Here is a 21,397-nt window from a genome sequence, read left to right on the forward strand (position 1 = left end):
GTAATTGTTTAGGCTTTATAGCAGTTCAGAAGTTGACTGTTGATGCAGCTGATACCGGCCCACTAATTTAATGGCATTGGTCGTGCTAGCATGTCTGACTGCTCCACCTGAGAAGAGAATGTCTTCTAAAAAGAGGAGCTGTTATGACATGAGAGTCAGAGTGGCTGAAGTTAATTTATTGGGAAATACTACACAATTATAACTCCAGTTTGAACCGCTGTGCACGCCCACCGGCAGGGGGGCACAAACGGGTCAGTTGTCCCGGGCCCAGGACAGAAGGGGGGGCCCAAAACTGACACTGACAAATGGTCAGAGTGTCAGTCAGTGTGCGCGCAACTGGGGCAGCTTCACCAGTCTCCCAGTCGTCACAGCACTCTGCTGCTCCCCCTCCCCTCTCGTACATGGCTCAGCGGCACCAGCCAATCAGCACGCAGGCTCAGCCTGGCCCGCCCACTAAGCTCCCACACAAACAACCGCTCTGTGCGCTGCTGCTCAGAGATTTGGACAGAGGGAAACACCACAGCAGCGGAAAAACTTGAAGAGGGAAAGAAGCGCTGTTTGGCTTTATTTTAATACCGTAAATGAAATCAAGCTGTATGTTTTGTAAAAAGCCGGTTAAATTCAGTGGAAACACAACAATTTTATATAAGCACGTGAAAAACCATGAGCAAGAAAACATTTAGCCACAGAAACGGAGAGAGGAGACGAAACCTCTGTCATTGCCCCGACAGACCTTAGATATTATCTAACTTTCAAAGTAGATATTATCTATCATATGTTACTGGAGCCCACACAGAAAATGTAATTAAGACCTTGAAAGAACCCAGTACATATATCCCATTAAAAAGTGTTATTTAAGATAAGATAACATTAGCTAATCCTTTATTTATCCCACGACGGGGAAATAAATAGGATCAAAGCAATAGGCAGGTGCACACAACACAGACAAAATTACATAAGGTTGAAAGATATAAGAGGTGGATTAGGGAAAACACTGAACATAACATTATTATTATTTAATTGTAATAATAAAATAAAAATCACAGGTCGACAGTTTCCTGATACATCAAGCTTAGGGACTGGCTAATATACAGCAGGTCAAAAAAGGCAATGTTTTGGCTGCAGTGCTTGCTGTTCTCTTATGAAGAAAAGATCAACTAGTGCACTAAATTCAATAGATGGGTTGAAAATATCCAGTATGAAGTATCCAATACAGATATTTCCAGGGCATGAAGTATACAGTTAAGTTGACTTTGTTTTGGTGTGTGTGTGTGTGTGTGTGTGTGTGGTGGCGGCAGGTGTAGAGGGGGGGCCCAAAAAGACTGTGCTGTCCCGGGCCCTGGCAAAGCTGTCAGCTTGCCTGCCGCTGTGAAGTTAGTTTTAAGTTGGCCATTGCATATTTGCAGTCTGCGGCTTCAGCAGACCGCAAATCCTGTTCGAGATGAAACATGGGGGCTGATCTGGTGCTACCACTCTGTGTGCTAGCTCACTGCTGAAGCAACGGAGCACGAATATCCAACCTAAAGCTAACTTCGCCAATACGAGACTGCTATGTTTATATGTGCAGCGCATTTTATTGAAAACTGTTTCCTGAACATAGGTGAATTCAATTTGGGTTTTCGAACAAACTGATTAGAAAGATAATCTGTACCAACACTGAAAGTGGCAACCACATCGCAGTCACTACCCCTACGTTTATTTGATTTCCAAATGCTTTCTTGTCTGATAAACATATGGACACTGTCTGAAGCAGCTGTGCAGCAAGCTCTTCATGCGGCTGAGACAGAACCTGTCTCTACAAGCCACTGTATTTATCAAGAAGCTAATCTTATTCTGTCCACATGCTCTACTACGGATTAGGATGGGCCTTGAACACCGTTTATTAATTTGATTACACTCTGCTGTTTTTGTAAATTTACCTCTGATCCTGTTTATAAATACCATATTGATGTTCATGCAGTTATATCTGTTATTTATGATTGTTCACTTAGATATAATTAAAAAACAGCCTTACATCAGAATAATGGAAGAAGATTTTTAATACAGAAATATATCAGAGAACAAAAGAAAGGAGCAACATCAGTCTTTATGCACAGATTTATCTGTTTCTCTTCTTTCTCTATATTTGACTGTTTCTCTGTTTTATCATATACATTTTTACCTCTAGCTTGCAACTTAAAATGTGTACAGACACAAGTGGTTTTACTTGTTATACTTGTTACAGTTTACTCAACCATTATTGTTAGATTGTAAAATGATCACAGTTTGTGGGTAGGGATAAATATAAATTTAAAACAACATGAACTCATTCAGATGTAAAGTAAATTAACTTTTAATGAGACATGGGAGCAAGTGGTAAGATTACCAGGGATGTCCCCAAAGCAATATTTCAGAAGAGCTAAAAAACAAATACACAGGACAGGACTCAAAGAAATTAAAGATAAACACATGAGAAAATCAAACAAATCGAGTAATCTGGTAGTATGACACTAACAGTTTATGTGTTGGGGAAAAAGCAAAACAAACAATGTAGTAAAGTCACCACAAAAAGCCTGATACATACAGGTAACTATAACAGAGAACAATCACAATGAGCATCACATTTTAAGAAAAAAACACGAGTGATTAACATGACAGAGATAAAAGAAATTGAAATTATTCACTGTGTGACAAAACCAACACGCCATTGTTTGTAAAGAAAGAAAATGTCTTCACTCAAACCAGTGGCGGCTGGTGATAAAAGACTGAATGAAGGGCACCAAAGGTCAGGGCTGACAACACAACAATAAACTCTACCCTAAAAAGAAATCCATCCGCAGGTACTTACCTGCGGATGGATTTTGAGGTCCATTATAAATTAATTTGTCTATTTGTTTTTCTTGCAATTGTTATGTAGGCAGCACCATAGCGTGCCCTATTGACAAACCTCCACTGCTCAAATAGACGTCAACTATTAAACAAATAGACAAATTCTATCTGTTGATAGAACAGAATTTACCCAATCAAAAGTACTTTATTTTCCACTGTGACAGTATAAAGATCCTTTAACATCTGTTTAGTCCCTTGATTATATTGTGTGTCCTCAATATTGGCCTTATTTCAGTAATGTCAATTTAAACAGAAAAAACATACCTAAATTAAGTAAAAGCAATTGCTAATCATATTTATTCAAAGCGATCCAATACATTTGATGTACATTAAAATTTATAGTTTGAAACAACCGTAAACTGGATCAATCAGGACAAGTAGAACAGTTTCTTAACGACCGAAGGCTTTTATGGCAACAAAAATCATCTGTCTTTCTGCTATTTTCTTTCTTTTAGTGTTGTCAGTTTTCATCATGGCGAAAATGGCAGCAGAATACATCCTTTTGTCTTCGTCGTTCTAAGGAAATCCATTTAAAAATAATGGATAAGCCAAATAAAAATGTATGAAACTCATTTACTTAAAAATGTATCAAAACACTTGATAAAAGAAGCCGTTACACTTTACCTGTTGCTTGTTCTGACCAAAGTCTTCTTGCACCTTAACAGATTCTGGATAAGAAAAGTAGACAGTAAAATAAAGAGGCAACCATTTACTACAAAATAAGTCAGAGAAAAGAATTTTGAATCACCTTGACAATCACATTTGATCCTGTTGATGGAGCTTATGAGGACAGCCATACCAATCAGACTTATGGCTAAGGCAGCAGAGAGTGAAAAAATAAATATCATGGCTTCTGGTGACCACACACTGAATCCTGGAACATTATAAGACAAAAATCAATAAACAACATCACACGTGCAAACCATTTAATTACATCTGGATAGGCTAAAATCTAGCTAAGGGATTTTCAGTTGGAGTGCTTATAGCTAAGACTACATCTTTATTCTTACCCACACTGAAGGTATGTTGTTAATAAATAATTAATAATTAATAATTTTATATATTTACCATCAATTTCCAAGTTTATTTCATTTGCAAACAATATCTGTCCACATGTGGCCACAGCACAGTAGTAAGTCCCACCATCAGAGGAGCTGACGTTCTTGGAGAAGTTATAAACACATTTCTTCTCAGTGTCTGATCTCTTCTCACAATTCTCAGCTCCTGTTGCATCCGTGTAGATAATATCAGGAAAAGACTTTGCTGATCCGGCTCTGAACCAAAACACTCTGGGTTCTCCTGAACAGGTTTTGTTATCCGAGTCAGAAAGAACTGAACACTGCAGAGTCTTTGAGTCTTTAGGATGAACTGATGTTGACTCCTGAACCACGGTGTAGCTTGATGTTCTCATAGAGTTTTCTATGGGACAATAATGGTAATTTGTGTTAGAGCACAATTTAAACAAACTCATATTAGATGTAAAATACTTGAAAATAGACAATTTGTATCACATTTGGTAATGAGAGGCTGTATTAAATCAAAATACTTTTACAGTGAGAAAATTGAATATTGGACACTTAATTTATGGTCATATTTCATATGTACATTAATGTGCGGTACAAAGTGTACTTGTTTAAGTTTTTTATTTTAATATATATATATATATATATATATATATATATATATATATATATATATATATATATATATATATATATATATATATGCAAGTATGTATACAGTTGGTATTTTTTTATGTATTTGCGTGAACATCACTGTTTGAGAATATAACCGTTACAGCACCGACTTTAATCGTATACGAGAACTAATTAAACCTGGCAAAGTACTGTTCTTTCTAAAATATTTGTTAAAGTTCTCACTTTTTAAAAATTCAGTTATTTAAATTGTTAGTAAGATTTTTATAATACTTATGGTAAAAAATTTTGTCAATATTAATTTCATTTTATGTAAGAACATTTTTGTTTAGATTGTTTTTGTATTTTTTTATTGAGGGGTTTGTGGATTTTAGGTTGCTTTTCCACAGCTTTTTGTATTAAATCCGTTGCTGTTTTAATGTATGGGGAAATTTTTGGTGATTGGTTTCTCTAAATTTATGCATTTATGTCAAATGTTGTTATATGATGCAAGGCAAAAAGAGAACATAAAAGATAGATGTTTACTTGACTTGAACATTGAAAATATACTTTGTCTGCTGGTTTAAAACATTTTTCATCAGGATACCTCTTTTAATGACATAATCATGTCCAGTTGCATTTCAGATAAACACTGGTTAATTTGTGAATTAAAGGATCTTAAAAACAGTGGAAGAAGAAAATTACTTATTTACCTTTTATTGATAGATAGGTCCCATTCCACGTAGATTCAAGTGTGTCCTTTTGAGAACAGTGATACATTCCCTCATCTTGTTCAACTATTGATGAAATTGTAAGATTGCTGCCATGCTTGGTGTATGTTACATTGAATCTTGAATCAGAGAATTCTGGTTGATACATGGGGGATGTCCTTCTCTGCTGCATCACTATTAAATTCAGAGTATCTCCTGCACTCTGCTTGAACCAGTAAAGCCATGTGTTGCTCTGATATTTCATTTGAAAAGCACACGTCAAATTTACAGATTGACCCAGTTCAACTGTGACCACTGGAACCATCGAGTCTGCAATGGGGGGGGAGCACAATATTAGATTGAACAGAACCAAAATACATATTTCACAAACTTGAATTAAATTAAATTCTGTCTCAATTTATGTAAAAAGTACTTACACCCTTGATGAAAAAGTAACAATGTTAGCCATAACAGAGTCATGATGAATCTGTCTTCATTGAGGTAGTAGATCCTTATGTAGTTGGGGGAGGTGTGACGATCCTGTCAAATGCATCTGATTGGTTATTACAGCATATACAATGATAGGGCATTTCCTGTATGTCTTTTCTCATAGTTGAGCCTTCATATATATATATATATATATATATATATATATATATATATATATATATATATATATATATATATATATATATATATTGACTATCTCCTGGTTTTGTAAGCACTATTTTTTTGCTAAAGACAAAAACATACACAGAAAACAAGGTTGCAAACAAACCTGATACAAATGTTCTGGGCAGGGAGGAAATTGCAAAATCTAGGTGACAAAATGTTATAACTAGTGTCACCAGTTTTTGTTACATCTTTGAACAACACTATGATCATGTTGTTCATGTTTTTGGATCATGAATTTTGATCCCTGCAAAGATTTCTTTCTGAACAAATAAAACAAATGACTAGCCTCTGAACTATAACATTGTTACTTAAATTGTGAAACACCCATTTAAGTAGACACAAACATCAACAGAGCTACCACACCTGAATTTTTGTCGGGGAATTTTTTATTATATTAAAAAATAGGTTAACCATATTATACAAATTTGATTTACAGGTTGTTGATCTTTACATATAACATTATACCTGTGCAAAATCTTAGCGATCCAGGTCATGGGAACCACAAGCCTGTTTGTGATTACATGGAACTTGTACATCGGTGGAGATGCACTGGACATGGCTCAGAGGCTAAAAATTACTTGAGGGACTCTCTGGACATATACTCATCCCAAAAAAGAAGCTCAACCACTTCAGATGTTTACAGTTGGATCTGCCTTTTGTCTTTTTTCTAAAATAAGTTCAGTGTAACCTAAAATTACCAAACACATATTCCACCAGTTGGTTTGTCAATTAAATAAAACCATAGGTAAGATTAATGATTCAGCTGCATGAAACATTTGGAAACCAGATTTATATTTGACAGAACAAAAGTCCAGCTCCTCCAATGCCGGCCACCACAATTCCTGCTCTGACGCTGACCACCATGATTCTTGGTCCAGTGCTACTAGCCTCCAAGATCGGCTGCTCTGGCTCCGTCTGCTTCCAAAACTCGTTGCTTGTGCGCAGGATTTCCATGTTCTGACCATGACCGATCTTCCTGCCCTGCCAAGCCAATGTCTGCCATTGGAGCTACTGTTTTCTGGGGCACAACCTGGACTGTTATCACAAGAACAAGCCTTGCCAAGCCCTTAGATTTGTCTGCCCACCTCACTCTGACCACCCGTGAATGACAAAGGCTGATCTCCTGGACTTGGACCTAGCCCCAGCTACCTTGCCTGTTTCTCCTGCAAGCGAGTAAGCCAGCTTTCTAAAGCTCTGCCTGGTCTCCTACTCCTGCAAAGGATCCCTGACTGTCATCCTGAATTTTGATAAGAAACGTTTTAAACACAACACTGTGTTTGGCTTGAATATCATGTTGCCTGCCTGCCAAGGTTTCTTAATAGATCCAAGGTTAATGACACAAAGGGTCACAAGCTGGGTTTTACTGTAGATAAAATACCAACATTGGTCTGTTGATGGATCAGTTTAACCTCATGGAAACACTTACATATCGAGTCTGTAAAACATTGAACTTTTATCCCAACATTGCCAGGCGATCAGTATCTGAGAAATAAGTGAGTCTGTGTTAACATGGCAATGGAAAACTTTTACAAACCTTCATTCCAAAACCCACATAGTGTACAATTTTTTTGCCACTTTGAAAACAGCATACATTCTTCATAGACATAACACTTGATGTTCAACAAAAAGCTTACTACTAATAGGTTGTGTAGCTGTTTGTACAGTAGTAGTGAAAAATTGCAAGATGCATTGTACTTTCTTGAGGGGAAAGTTTTCAAAAGAAGACACTCATTTCCCCTATCACACTCCGTCAGTCGTTGGGCTACACTGCTGGACAGGACACGTAAAAAAAAGCCGCTTGATGGAAAATAAACCGTTTGTTAGACAGAAAGTTCTGTGAAGGCTTTAGTGAGGGTATGCTGCCCATTGCCTGCAGATGAGGATGTGGTGACTAAAAGGAAACCACTGAAAATTAAAAAAATATGAACAAATCACACGTTGGTGAGTGTCTAACACAAGTTCTAATACTACATGTTCACATTTGTACATAAGTCTCTGTCATTAACCAGAGGTACATTATGTAAAGAAAAGTATAACAATTTACCAAGAATGACCTTCTAATAATTTTATCAATCTCTTTAGTGTTAATTGGTTCTGTAAGTTTTACTCAAATAATCAGCCAGAGAATTTTATGTGGTTCACTAGAAGCAAGCACCGTTTCTCTTTCACAAAAAGAAAACAACAATCACAATAAAATAAATTGTTTTAATCGCATCTGTTTAGTGTAAAACGACTCTGTCCAAGTTTGTTAGGTCTTCAGAGGAGTACTCAGATATTTTGGGGGCAGGTGCTCAAGTGGAGAAAAACAGCACCTTTTGCAGTACCAGCATAGGGAGCTGTAGTATGAAATGTATTACAGGCACAGCTTGATCATGTGTGTGTGTGTGTGTGTGTGTGTGTGTGTGTGTGTGTGTGTGTGTGTGTGTGTGTGTGTGTGTGTGTAGAGTACAGACCAAAAGTTTGGACAAACCTTATCATTCAAAGAGTTTTATTTTCATGACTATGAAAATTTCGATGCCTTTACACTGAAGGCATGAATTAACTATGAATTAACACATGTTGAATTATATACTTAACAAAAAAGTGTGAAACAACTGAAAATATGTCTTATATTCTAGGTTCTTCAAAGTAGCCACCTTTTGCTTTAATTACTGCTTCGCACACTCTTGGCATTCTTTTGATGAGCTTCAAGAGGTAGTCACCTGAAATGGTCTTTACTTCACAGGTGTCCCCTGTCAGGTTTAATAAGTGGGATTTCTTGCCTCATAAATGCGGTTAGGACCATCAGTTGTGTTGTGCAGAAGTCAGGTGGATACACAGCTGATAGTCCTACTGAATAGACTGTTAGAATTTGTATTATGGCAAGAAAAAAGCAGCTAAGTAAAGAAAAACGAGTGGCCATCATTACTTTAAGAAATGAAGGTCAGTCAGTCTGAACAATTCGCAAAACTTTGAAAGTTTCCCCAAGTGCAGTCGCAAAACCCATCAAGCGCTACAAAAAAATGAGGACTGCCCCAGGAAAGGAAGACCAAGAGTCGCCTCTGCTGCGGAGGATAACTTCATCTGAGTCACCAGCCTCAGAAATCGCAGGTTAACAGCTGCTCAGATTAGACACCAGGTCAATGCCACACAGAGTTCTAGCAGCAGACACATCTCTAGAACAACTAAGAGGGAGAGGGATAGGGTGCTGCGCCAGATGACCTGGCCTCCACAACTGATATTTTCTGTTAAGTACATAATTATATACATAATGTATATAATTCCACATATGTTAAATCATAGTTTTGGTGCCTTCAGTGGGAATCCACAATTTTCATAGTCATGAAACTAAAGAACTTTTTGAATGAGAAGGTGTGTCCTAACTTTTGGTCTGCACCGTACATAGTACCGTACAGACCAAGCACACGTCACACGTGTACTGTACACACACACACACACACACACATATATATATATATATATATATATATATATATATATATATATATATATATATATTTTTTTTTTTTTTTTTTTATGGCAGTTGGCAAACAACTTTTAGGTGCATTACCGCCACCTTCCAGATTGGAGTATGGATCAATCTTAATCTATTATATTCTCCCCATAATGCCTATTCTTCTTAGTAAATTAAAAATACTACTAAAAACTACATCCCCAGACGATCTCTGAAATAATTCCCTTATATCTTTTCTCTGCTCTCCCCACAGGTGACCTGAGTTTGCAGGTGGGCATGGTACACACCTGCAGCTTGCTCTGCTGCATGCGGCTGCACTATAAGAACAGCGCCCTGACAGCTGGAGGACGCCAGGGTGTTAACCTTGTTTGGTACACTTCAACAGCCCCTGGCTCGTGAAAACTTGCCTCCTTCTTGTGCTAAAATCTTGTCTCCTGTGCCTTAGGTCGCCTCACGCTCTGGACCCGTTCCCAGCGTTGCCGACGTTCTGTTGTTCCAAGACGAGCAGCCCAACTCAGATCTCTCTGTGTCCTGCTCCTACGTTCCCCGTGTTCAAGCAATAACCCGACGCTCCCTTGGCTTTACCAAGCCGGGCTGAGGATTTTTATCGGATAGCCTTGGTTCCTCCAGCTGTCATCGGACCACGCACCACGCCGCCGCTGCTCCGACCCCCCTTCACAGATACCACCAGCCTGTCCACTGGCCGCTCAGTCACCTGTTGCCATGATGGTTGCCTTGATTACATAATTCTGTATTTTAACATACATTATCACAAAATATCATCTGCACCATATAACCTTATGGTTATGGTTAACCTTATGGTTATACAAAGCAGGTTACCTTGACAAATTTACCATGTATGGTGCACACGGGTTATCCTCAGTAACTGACTAATGAGCTTAAGTATATTGATCAGAAAAAAAGTTAAAAAATATTTGTTGTCAAAATTAAACTGACAGCTGAGAATATGGTCATAATAAGTATATTAATTTCTTCTGCATGAGACCAGCGTGATATATGATTCTTGGAATGTTAAGAATAATGAGACTAACTACAGTTAGCTTAGAAACATTTCAAGCAATTGAAGATTACACTTCTTCATCAGATGTTTGGGAAGCAAATGCACGGAGTTTGTTTGTTACCTGAAAAATTCCATGGGCCTCCACCATGGCAGGGCTGTAATGGAGCTCCGCACATTACGTGACCAATTTGGTTTGCACTGCCATATTGGCAGGATCAGAAAGCATGGAAATTAACGAGAGGAATGGATTGGAGCAGTTAACTTTCTCAAAGCGATATATAGCGATAAACAACTTAAGTAAACAGACTAAAAATTTGTGATCCATACTTAGCTCCTTGTGTGCTTTTTAAAACAATTCATCTGGTAGCCAACGCTGCAGGATTCGTGATTTTGAAATAAGTGGATATAGTGGACTTATCAACTCTCCCTCCCACTACACCGGAGAATCACTGAAGGCCTACAAAAGTCTTGAGGGATATAAATGGATTCCGTCGGAATTTCTGGCTTAGATTCTGCTGTGGAGTTTACCACAACAGGAATTTCTTCATTGTTACTATAAGGGTAAGTACCCTACAATTATGCTATAATAGGCTATGATAATGTTGGACAGCAACTAGTAGCTGAACAAACGCGTTTTATGGTGACTTTTCTTACAGGTGAATCATTCACAAAGATGAAATGACTCCTCTGTTAAAGCATGCCTTAAAATTACAATATGATCAAAATACTTTGGCCGTGGAGTGTTGGCCGAGCAGCGCACTTGCACTTAGAGAAGGATGCAAGTACCCGGTTCGATCCCCAGCGCCTACACTCTGGGTCCCTGAGCAAGACCCTTAACCCCAGAATGCTTCCCGGGCGCCACACAGTGGCAGCCCACTGCTCCCACTGTGTGGGAGCAGTGGGCACTCTGCACTCTGTTCAATAAGAAACAGTAGGATTGACTATTCAGTCAGGCACTGTACTGGATCATACATAGAGTAAAAGTTGGATTAGGCCCATGCAGGCTGCTGTATTATATACAGAAAAAGTCATGATCACCATCATCATGGTTGTTTACTATACAGGACTTTCTGTTAGTATGGAAACGTTTGCTTGCCAGCATTAGGATTTATTTATTTTTCTGCGTTGGCAAATCATTACCATAAAAACTGTGGACACAAAAATGTAATGCAATAGCAAGCAATACTGTTGTAAAAGATCAAATGATGTTAATATTAAATTACATTCATCTGAAGTTAGCATATGAAATGTTCACTGCACAAGCGGAACCATTGAGTGAAAGAATCCAGTGCTCGGTTTTCTTTGTCGCACTCCGAGCCCGTTTAATGGCAGAAATTAATTTTTTCCTTCTAACAGGATCTTTAGCAATGCGATAAAATTCTTCTAACTTCTCTCAGTGGTTTGTGCATCCAAGGGCACAACACGAGTCAACCATCGTTGCAAAATTGAAAAACTGTTGATTAGTGACTTAGTTTGTGTAAGGGCTTATCCTGCCAATATAGCACCTGATGGTTGTGTGATGTCATCTCCTGGTGCTCTATAGACAGCAGAAGAGGTGAGAGGAGAGGAAGCGCTGCTGCTGCATCACCACGTCTGTTCACTGCACATTCACTTTGAGAGAGGCGCGCGGCAGGACATGGAGGTAGCTCTTATCCGGCAAATTTACAGAAAATGTGGTGCACTAATAAAAACAACCTTTTAAATCAAGAAAAGATACCTTACCACATGCTACATACTGTAAAAGATAAATTGAGAAAAAAAGAAAAATAATAATTTCACAAGGACACTTTTTTGCACAGAAGGGCTCCAGCCCCACCTAGAGTCTATCTGTGCATGTCCCGGCATACATACATCATATCATTCTGATGTGATTTCTGCAAACCAGGTGCAAATTGCTTTGCACCTGGTTTGAAGATCAGCTTTGTACACACTGATTAGTTTGTACCTGTTTTAATAGGGACATTCTGTGATGTCTTCTGTTATTTGCGCATGCGGGTTGCTTTATGGTCTTGAACCATTCAGACAGAAGTTTGATGGCCACCTAAAAAAAGCAAAAAAAAATCCAAATTGAGCATCAAGACCACCAGTGTGGACGTAGCCTTAGAAGAATTAGTCTGGCTGTTTAACCAGTAAGAGAAAAATAAAGTCACGGTCACTAGTTTTTTAAGGAGAAACCTGGTTGACAATAGCAAGGCAGTGTTCTGTAAAGAGTGTATGTGGTGAACCCGATACTCAGCCAACACAAAAGCGTTAAGAAGTTTACTTTAAAACACGTGTAAGTGGCAGATGAGATGGGCAAGCAGGAATGATACAACCAGGTGTAGCAGCCAGAACCAGACGTGACCAGGAGCTGCAGGCGGAACCAAACATGAAGCCTACGACGTGTTCCCAGTATGGGTAGAGCGAGACACAGAAATCCCAGGAGGGACCTCAACTAGTGAATGGACCTCTGAAGCCAGGCTTCAAGCCATGTATCAAGTAAAAAGGGGGCGTGTCAGATGAAGCCCTGCTTCAAAGTGCGTGCCGTCTTGCTGTAAACCAAGTGCCCAATGACAAACAATGCCCCACATTACACTGGACATGTGACTGCTTAATTTTGCTTGTCGATTTTCAAAATAAAACCGTGATAAAACGTGTTGCTTTGGGGGTTATTGTTATGGGTAGTTTGATCAGGGTGTCAGTAGTGATAGAGATTGTATCACCTGTGAACAGTATTTCTCAGCAGCAGTGGCTGAACTACAACCAGTTTGAAAAAAAGGAAAAACTACCCCCATCAGGTAATACTTTTTAACCACTTTAACTAAGTTTGCATGATGTGTGCACTTATAATAGAGAAATAAAAAAGCAAGTATCAACCCACAAATACCCAGGCTCCAAACCAGACATCAGAATTATCCTCAAGGGCAGGTTTTGAATTAAAACATGAGAAGAAGACAATAATTAACATAATTTAAAATATTAATTTCTATGTTGATTTATGTTTTATCCACTGCAGTGGTAATGTTTATTTTGGAAAAAATAATGTGACAAACATGATGTGTCTGCCTCTACAGGCATACACACAAGACACAATTGCACCAACTATGTTTAGTCCATGCCATTAAATTAAACAATACCAATGAGCAACATAAGAGCAGGGTTACTTTGGGTGCAAATCATTATAGGAACTCAATACAGATGGCAGAGTTACATAAAAGTCAGCAGACAATCAGCTACTAGACATGGGTTGGACAAAAACCTTGATACAAAATTGCACACTCTACTATGTTACATTGTTTTTTTTAAGTTATGTATTTTAAGCTTGTGAAGACTCTCAGTCATTCAGGTCATGGTCATTTGGGTTTCCTATACACTTCAATGTTGAGGTTTCCATCTCCTTCCAAGTTCACCAAACAGTCGAGAAAAGGTAGCTTGTTGTCGTTGGCATCCTCTCGAGTAAACTTGATGTTGTTGTCCACGGAGTTGATGTGTCTTGTCAAAGCTTCCACTTCTTTTAACTGGATTTTGACAAAGGTGTCATCCACATATCTAAACCAGTGGCTTGGTGGTGTTCCTCTGAAGGTTCCCAAAGCTCTCCACACACACAGACCAATATCTTCTTTTTGACTCACACCACCCACTGCAGCACAAACTTTCTGTCATCAGAACCTTACAACACCGGGCCGAGCATGTCCCAACTAAAACAGAAGGGAAGCACAAGGAACAGAAACACATCAAAGATGCCCTCCAAACCTGTTGGTACCCTAACTGGGCTTTTGTCAAATCAGCAAGAAAATCCAAAAGACCCACTGCAGAACATAATGGTGAGAAGAATAAACGCAAAAGCATTGTCATCCCATATGTTGCTGGAGTCTCTGAAAAACTCAAGAGGATTTTCTTCAAACACAAAATCCCAGTACATTTCAAACCAAACAGCACCCTCAGACAGAGGCTGGTGCATCCCAAGGACAAAACCCCCAAACCTAAGATGAGCGGAGTGGTGTATGCAGTTCAGTGCAGTGAGCAATGTTCTGATCTTTATGTTGGAGAAACCAAACAACCTCTCCACAGACGCATGGCTCAACACAGGAGAGCTACCTCCTCGGGACAAGACTCTGCTGTCCACTTACACCTTAAGGACAAAGGACACTCTTTTGAGGACCAAAATGTCCACATTTTGGACAAAGAAGACAGATGGTTTGAAAGGGGTCTGAAGGAAGCCATCTACGTTAAAGGTATACTATGCAACTGGGGTTGATTTTCCAGCGAGGCTTCCCCCAGAGGGCGAAAGTAAAAGTGCGCTGTTGTAAAGATGCTCAGCTGTTCTGGTTTCTCCTCAAGCCAGGCGCAGTTGTTTTGAGCTTAGCAGACAGGCGAACGCAACGAAAAGTGGAAAAAACGGCAGTACAAACAATGACTAACACAGTGAAGGTATGAACATCAAGCTTCTCGCAGCGCTATCTTGGTCTCGCCAACATAAAAAAAACAAATAATATTAATAATAAAAATAATAATAATAATAATAAAACTCGATATGCTTGCATGTTTATTTGACGTTAACACGCGGTTCTTTGTTGTTGCTTTCGCGCATGCATATAGTGAATGGCAGGGCAAAAACACATGGAGTTCTCGCCGTAAAGCGAGACTTCTGTGAGTCCGGGCCGTGAGCTCCTGCAATTGCAAGTGCGGTATTTCCCCCACAGACCCCCAGGGCGGCCGAGAAAACCTTTGTTCGACCTGAAATGACTCATTTAATCATCCAAAACGGTATGGAACACATTAATTAACTGAAAAATATTGCATAGTATGCCTTTAAGAGAGAAAGACCAACCTTAAACAGAGGAGGAGGCCTTAGGTTCCAATCTCAAAAACTTACAACACAGATAAAGGATTAACTCCGGCCAGTCATCACCTTAACTCTCACCCTCATTCGGGTGATCAAAACATTGTTCCTTTGAACCAAGCCAATAACACTCTAACGACTCCTCGTTACAGAGGAGTGGACCAGTTTCGGTCCAATCTGCTGGCTTAATGGCTTTAACGACCGCCCATTACTAAGGGGTGGACCTGTTTCTATTGGATTTGTATGTTATCTAAGCCATTACAAGGCCTTTGTTGGGCAATGGTATAAAGCTTGTTACTCCGCATTACTCCAGACTTTTTGAATCGAGAAAGCTTCCGGGAGAGGAAGCGAAACGTCTTCAATTACGGAAAACAAGTCCAGTTGCTTTGTTTTTTATTTATTTTAAGTGACTAGACCTTTAAAGTATAACTACAGCAGCAGATGTCATTAGAGAGCACTGAGTAATGAAGCAATGGGCTGGAAGGCTTCATTGCTTCATGAAGCTTCATTTGGCCATCACTAACCTGAACCAAACTGAATGGTGGTTGGGAGGTGACTGAGCTGATTGGAGGGTGACTGGTGGCTGAGAGGAGTGGAGCATGAAAAGTCAGTCCAGAAAGTCCAAAAGCAAACACAAAAAATAATCATGACAGTGCTCATTAAAAGAACGAATGAGGAGCTCAACATTATCATCAGAAAAAGATGTAAAAATGAAAAGAAGAGAACATTTTAAAATGACTGAAACATCAAATGCCTGTGCTCAAAACAAACTTTAGTAAAAGACTCAGAGTAACAACATTAAAGTACACTTATGATCACTGAAGACAACAAAATGCATTTTGCAAATGATCTACAGTAACACCATAAGTGAAGACCAGGGGCCCGTTCTTCGTACGTTGCTTTAAACATCCGAGATCAAATGTTAAATCCAAGATGATTTCATCCGGCTAATCATGATCCGGCTAACTGGGTTCTTCGAACACACCTGTTGTTTACGATTAGTATGGCTGGATTGAGTTATCTGAGATAACTGCGCGTTCATGCATTAGACACTGAAAGACACTGAATGTAAAGGAAGCATCATCCACAGCTTACACGGTCAAAAACTGTATTGCTCCGTGTCTAGATGATCCATCCATAGTTTTTTCTAATACAATATACGGCTCGACAGGATGCAAGCCTTTCAAAGTAAAACTAAACTTCACAATAAAATGGCCTGAACAAATCTTCTTACTGATATATGATAAAAATAATAAGCAAAGCATCATACAAATAACTTAAATATTTTCTATTTATGGCTCTAACACCACTTTTTCCTCTTTATAAGCCACTGTTGAATGATGTGTTTGTCATCATTTGGCATGATCCAAGATCATGCCAAATCGTCAACAATCAGATCCAGCTAACTGAGTTAGCGACGTACGAAGAACGAGCCCCAGGTCCAAGAGGGCCAGATAATGATAATGCTGAACCCCTTGTTATCACTATTTGATGAGTCTTCAACATGAAATCTCTGAGAATGAGGATCTAGCCTAGTTTAAAAGTAAGGGATAAAAAGTATTCAAGGTCTGTCAGAGAAGATTCAGCAGACCCAGGTTGACAATAAATTAAAATACCATATTTGGCTGAGTTCGTCCAATTTTTATCTCAGTTGTCTCAAAAGAACTGTAAGAGCTTGAAGAAATGATCTGCCATAAAAATTTCTTTTTGAAATGACTGCCCTGCCACATCCTCTACAAGAAATCCTAGGTGTAAAGAAGAATGAGGAGTTTCTGGGACACAGTTCTAAGATGTGAAACTTTATTTTCATGCTGCCAAGTCTCAGAGATAAACACAAAATCCAGCTCCTCTTTACAAAACAAGTTATTAAAAATGTGAAAAAAAAATGCGGGGGTTGCTGGTGCCTATCTCCAGCGTTCACTGGGCGAGAGGCAGGGTACACCCTGGACAGGTTGCCAGTCTGTCGCAGGGCAACAAAGAGACAAACAACCATTCACGCACACACTCACACCTAAGGCCATTTAGAGAAGCCAATTAACCTAACAGTCATGTTTTTGGACTGTGGGAGGAAGCCGGAGTACCTGGAGAGAACCTACGCATGCACAGGGAGAACATGCAAACTCATGAACCCAGGACCTTCTTGCTGCAAGGCAACAGTGCTACCCACTGCGCCACTGTGCAGCCCCGACTTACATTATGTGTATTCAAAACACAGCTTGCTGGTCTGGACAGGCTCAGATTCCCCGGTATGAAACTTACAGGACCATTCACAGCGTGGGAGGCAGGAGTTTACAATGTGTCTCTATTTACCCTTAATGCAGCAGCACTTTTCTTTAGCTATAACAGTCAAGATGGCGGCCCAATGGCACAATGTATTAATGATGTCCCAAATGAGCTGGATATATCTTTAAAAACTCAACAACTCTCTGCTCTAGGAGAAAAAACAGAGCATGTTGCTCAGAGTTTGCGTCACATCCGTAGTTATCTGATTGGTTCTACCCTGTTTCCTCTGACCCTGCAAGTCCCGCCTTTGAAATTGTGCTCTACCATCAGCTTTGCAGACTGGTATGCCGTGTTGACAGTGTCAGTCTGGCTGGCCAGGCTAAACATTTATATTTTAACCGATTTTTGAGCACATTTTACCACATAAAATCAGTCAGTAAGCGCAATGGTAACCATAAGGCACACCATCAAATATCGATGCTGGCCTCTGAGTTGACAATAGGCAGTACATTTCAAAATACGAGAAGTAATATTTTTCTAAAGCTCAGCATCCCTGATCATCTGTTGTTTGTAAGTCGACTCTGGGAGAAATTATGACACTGGAATAGAATAGAAATGGAATGGAATAGAAATTTTACACTATCTAAAGAAACCTTTCCGCTGACCAATTAGTTTCCAACGTAGCACCAGGATTACTAAACAATGAACAAGACAACATTTAGTTAATATTCATGAAGTTAATTATGATTGGTAATACATATACAACTTGCTTCATCAAAGTAATACATTTTATTACATCTGCAATGTTATGATGTGTAACTCCTAAGAACTGTGGGCAAATTTAATCATTGCAAAGTTATTTTGAATATGTTTAAAAGGTCAAAGGGTTTACAGATGCAAACATTATCTATTTTGCTGCTGATTCCTGTTGTTCAGTGTTATCAGTTTTTATCATGGTGAAGATGACAGCAGAATACATCCTTTTGTCTTCATTTCTCTGAGAAGATAAATTAGACAGTTTAGCAGCAATAAAGCGAATTTGTTATTTTAAACATTTATCAGCATGTTTAATTCCACAACAGTGTTAATCCTTCACCTTTTCAGTCTTCTGACCAGGGATTTTATGCAGCTTGACAGCAGCTGGGTCAAAGAATAAAGAGATAATTAATTAAAATTAAACTTTTTTTTAGCAAAACAGACAAATATCTATTTGTAAAAATGTAAGGGTTTCACTTTGGATGTTAAGGTTAAAAAGCAGCAGCCAAATAAAAAAAGAACTGATTCACAATACAATGTGAATCAGTATCTTTGACATTAGAAAAACAGACATGGTATAAAATAGAATATAATAAAACAATCCTTTACTTTTGCTGCAATGGCGAAATTCAGTGTTTCAGCACCAAAAGAAATTGGAATTTGAAAGAATGCAGATACAAACAAAAATGTCTAGTAACATTATAATAACTCAATATTGTTGTATGGACAGTTTATAACCATTTAGTAAGCACAATAAGCTATGCATACAATTAAACAAGTGATTTGGAAACAGACAGATTAGTACAAACAACAAACTTACCAATCTTATTTTCATTAAATTGCTTTCCTTTTCTGCTGCTGAAAATCTGGGCGAAGTTCACCAGTACACAACACGCCAAAAGTGCTCCAAGAACAATACCATACTGGCACACTTCTTGTCCTAGAGTTAGAAAATATTGCAAATATCATACCTATTTATATATATGTATATATATATATCCATTATTCATATCTGCTCGGGTGGGTTACTAAAGGGGGTTTCATTTTTCAGATGGAAATGAATAATGAAGTATTTGTACATTTAAAATATCTACTTATTTTATTTTTATTTAGTTTTAGATTGTTGAAAATGTTTTTAACTTACACTGTAAATTCAGTAGATGCTATTTGTTCCAAAATAAGGTCAAAGCTGATTTAGAGTCACCTTCAGCACATTTTGAGTTAGGAAAACTATATCTCTGGAAATATGTCACTACACATTTGAGGATACATTATATCGCACACTTTTAAAAAAAAACAATGCAGGCTTTCCTTATCCCATTCACTTTGATTATTCAGAATTCTAAAAACATAAAAGACTAGAAAAACACAATGGCCTTATGTTATTTAAGAAATCATGATGATCAGTAAATCCTTTGGTTACAAATAGTGAATGAATAACCTTAACTCTTACACCCCATCATATGAAAGTTTATTGCAGGTGTTCTTTAAGTGCTCAAATGAACAACAGTACCCAAAGACTATTAAATTAAGAGCTATAGTGGCAAGATAACGTTTTACAATTACTATAAACAGTGTGCCTGTTTGTAAACACTTCACAAAGACATCATTATTGCAAACTGAAGGATTATACATAAAATAGTATGTAGTGGACCTAAATACATACTTGTCTCCACTTTGGTTCCTTCTCCAAACAGGATCTCCCCACATGTGACCACAGCACAGTAGTATGTTCCAGTATCCGAGGGGCTCTGTATAGTTTTAGACAGGCGGTATTCACAGCTGCCTCCTTCCTGTGTGTCACAACGCTTTTTATCAACATAGATGAATCCTGGATTAGATTCTGATTCTGCTCTGAACCAGAACGCGTTGTGTTCATCGGCACACTGGTCCGTGCTTTCTTTTTCTTTTTTCTCTGAGAGAAGTGAACACTGCAGATTCACTTCGGTTCCAAGCGAAACAGACTTCATGCCTGAAGTTTGTTTCACATAGTAGGACTTCTTATGAGAATCTAAGTTTAAAAAACAAAGTAAAAAGGCACAAACATCAATTAGAAGCATTTGGTTGGGTGGGCAATAATAAAACAAAACAGACAGAAATTAAGTTATCTTACCAATCACAGACAAATTTGTGACATTAATAAATACTATTTTGTATGCCCCTCCTGCCTGACATAAATATGTTGCTTCGTCCTCTTTGCTGACATTACTGATGGTGAGATAATGCATGTTCCCCATGTTATTAACTTTGAATGCTGAGTTTTCAAAGTGTTTTTCAAGTTGTACACTGCCAAAACTGCCTGTAGCAACTGTTTGAACCATATAGCCATAATTCATCTTGTACCAAAAAAACAACCCATTTTCAAACCCAGATGCATTACAGTTCAGTGTCACAGTTTGACCGAGTCCAGCTTCAGTCAGTAGGATGTTGTCAGGATCCTTTAAGGTCTGAATCATGACTAAAAAGGATTAAAAAAAATAGGTTTAAAATGAGTACTGCACTAAAGTGTGGACATAAAACAGAATTTTAAACATTTCAGTAGTTCATTTTTTTCAGTACACAGGAAGTGAACTCACCCAATGTGCTTAGAAAAGAAAAAACAGTCAGTCCTCTGATCATTGTTTCTAGTTACCTTTCTCTTACACAACTGACACCTTCCTACCCAGACAGAAGATTTAGGTTAGCAATGTTTAGCTAAAATCATGGTGATTGGCTGAAACGTAGGAAAATGCACACCCCACTATTCTGCACTACTATGACCCACTTTTACTGACTGATTTTTTTTTTTCACGTTGTTGTGAAACTAACCAGGATTTGTATTGGTATTTCAAATATGAAATTAAAACAAGCCTTGTTTTTCCTCTTCTTTTGCAGCTGGTTCAGTGAGTTTTGTATCACAAATGGGGATACTTGTACTGCTGGAAAGAGCAGGGCTTGGGCTTTAATTTGAAAGGTTGTTTGTAATTGTGTTTCACTGCTGTTGCTCGGTGTTGTGTTTGCAACAATTTGTCAAAACTGGTCAGGTCTTTTAAGTCAAGTTTTACTTCTAATCCAAAGTCAAGACATGAGGTCCCAAGTAGATTGTTAAATTTAGATGTGGAAGGTTTAGATTGTCATAGTCTAAAGTCTTAAACTTTGCCTTTTGAGTCTTAAACCAGAAAGTACAATATTTTTTACCCTTCTGCTGAGGCCTGGGAGACTTCTGCAAAGTAACTAAACAGTTCTTAGCACTCC

At 38.4% G+C, this 21,397-nt stretch overlaps 2 protein-coding genes across 2 annotated transcripts; both read right to left on the bottom strand.

The window, feature by feature from the left end:
- Positions 1-3,258: 3,258 nt before the first annotated feature.
- LOC118557509 lies at positions 3,259-5,664 on the bottom strand. Its single transcript, XM_036127639.1, has 6 exons — positions 5,650-5,664; positions 5,216-5,542; positions 3,937-4,287; positions 3,617-3,742; positions 3,493-3,536; positions 3,259-3,384 (listed from the first exon to the last, which is right to left on the bottom strand). The coding sequence occupies exons 2-6, from the start codon at positions 5,535-5,537 to the stop codon at positions 3,259-3,261; spliced, it is 969 nt and encodes a 322-aa protein (XP_035983532.1). The 5' UTR covers positions 5,538-5,542; positions 5,650-5,664.
- Positions 5,665-17,305: 11,641 nt separating this feature from the next.
- LOC110367835 lies at positions 17,306-20,619 on the bottom strand. The gene is made up of 5 exons (XM_036127640.1): positions 20,277-20,619; positions 19,830-20,174; positions 18,984-19,103; positions 18,504-18,547; positions 17,306-18,404 (listed from the first exon to the last, which is right to left on the bottom strand). The coding sequence occupies exons 1-5, from the start codon at positions 20,617-20,619 to the stop codon at positions 18,315-18,317; spliced, it is 942 nt and encodes a 313-aa protein (XP_035983533.1). The 3' UTR covers positions 17,306-18,314.
- Between the last annotated feature and the right edge of the window lie 778 nt (positions 20,620-21,397).

Source organism: Fundulus heteroclitus, chromosome 23 (assembly GCF_011125445.2).
Source record: "Fundulus heteroclitus isolate FHET01 chromosome 23, MU-UCD_Fhet_4.1, whole genome shotgun sequence".
Taxonomy (NCBI): Eukaryota; Metazoa; Chordata; class Actinopteri; order Cyprinodontiformes; family Fundulidae; genus Fundulus; species Fundulus heteroclitus.

Coding starts and splice junctions, on each gene's coding strand:
- LOC110367835 (XM_036127640.1), bottom strand. CDS start 20,619: ATGATTCAGACCTTAAAGGATCCTGACAACATCCTACTGACTGAAGCT. Junction 19,104..19,829: donor AGGAACCAAAGTGGAGACAA/GTATGTATTTAG, acceptor TTCTAACTCTAG/GACAAGAAGTGTGCCAGTAT. Junction 18,405..18,503: donor CTGGTCAGAAGACTGAAAAG/GTGAAGGATTAA, acceptor TTATCTTCTCAG/AGAAATGAAGACAAAAGGAT.
- LOC118557509 (XM_036127639.1), bottom strand. CDS start 5,537: ATGGTTCCAGTGGTCACAGTTGAACTGGGTCAATCTGTAAATTTGACG. Junction 3,743..3,936: donor AATAAACTTGGAAATTGATG/GTAAATATATAA, acceptor ATAATGTTCCAG/GATTCAGTGTGTGGTCACCA. Junction 3,537..3,616: donor GATCAAATGTGATTGTCAAG/GTGATTCAAAAT, acceptor TTTCTTATCCAG/AATCTGTTAAGGTGCAAGAA.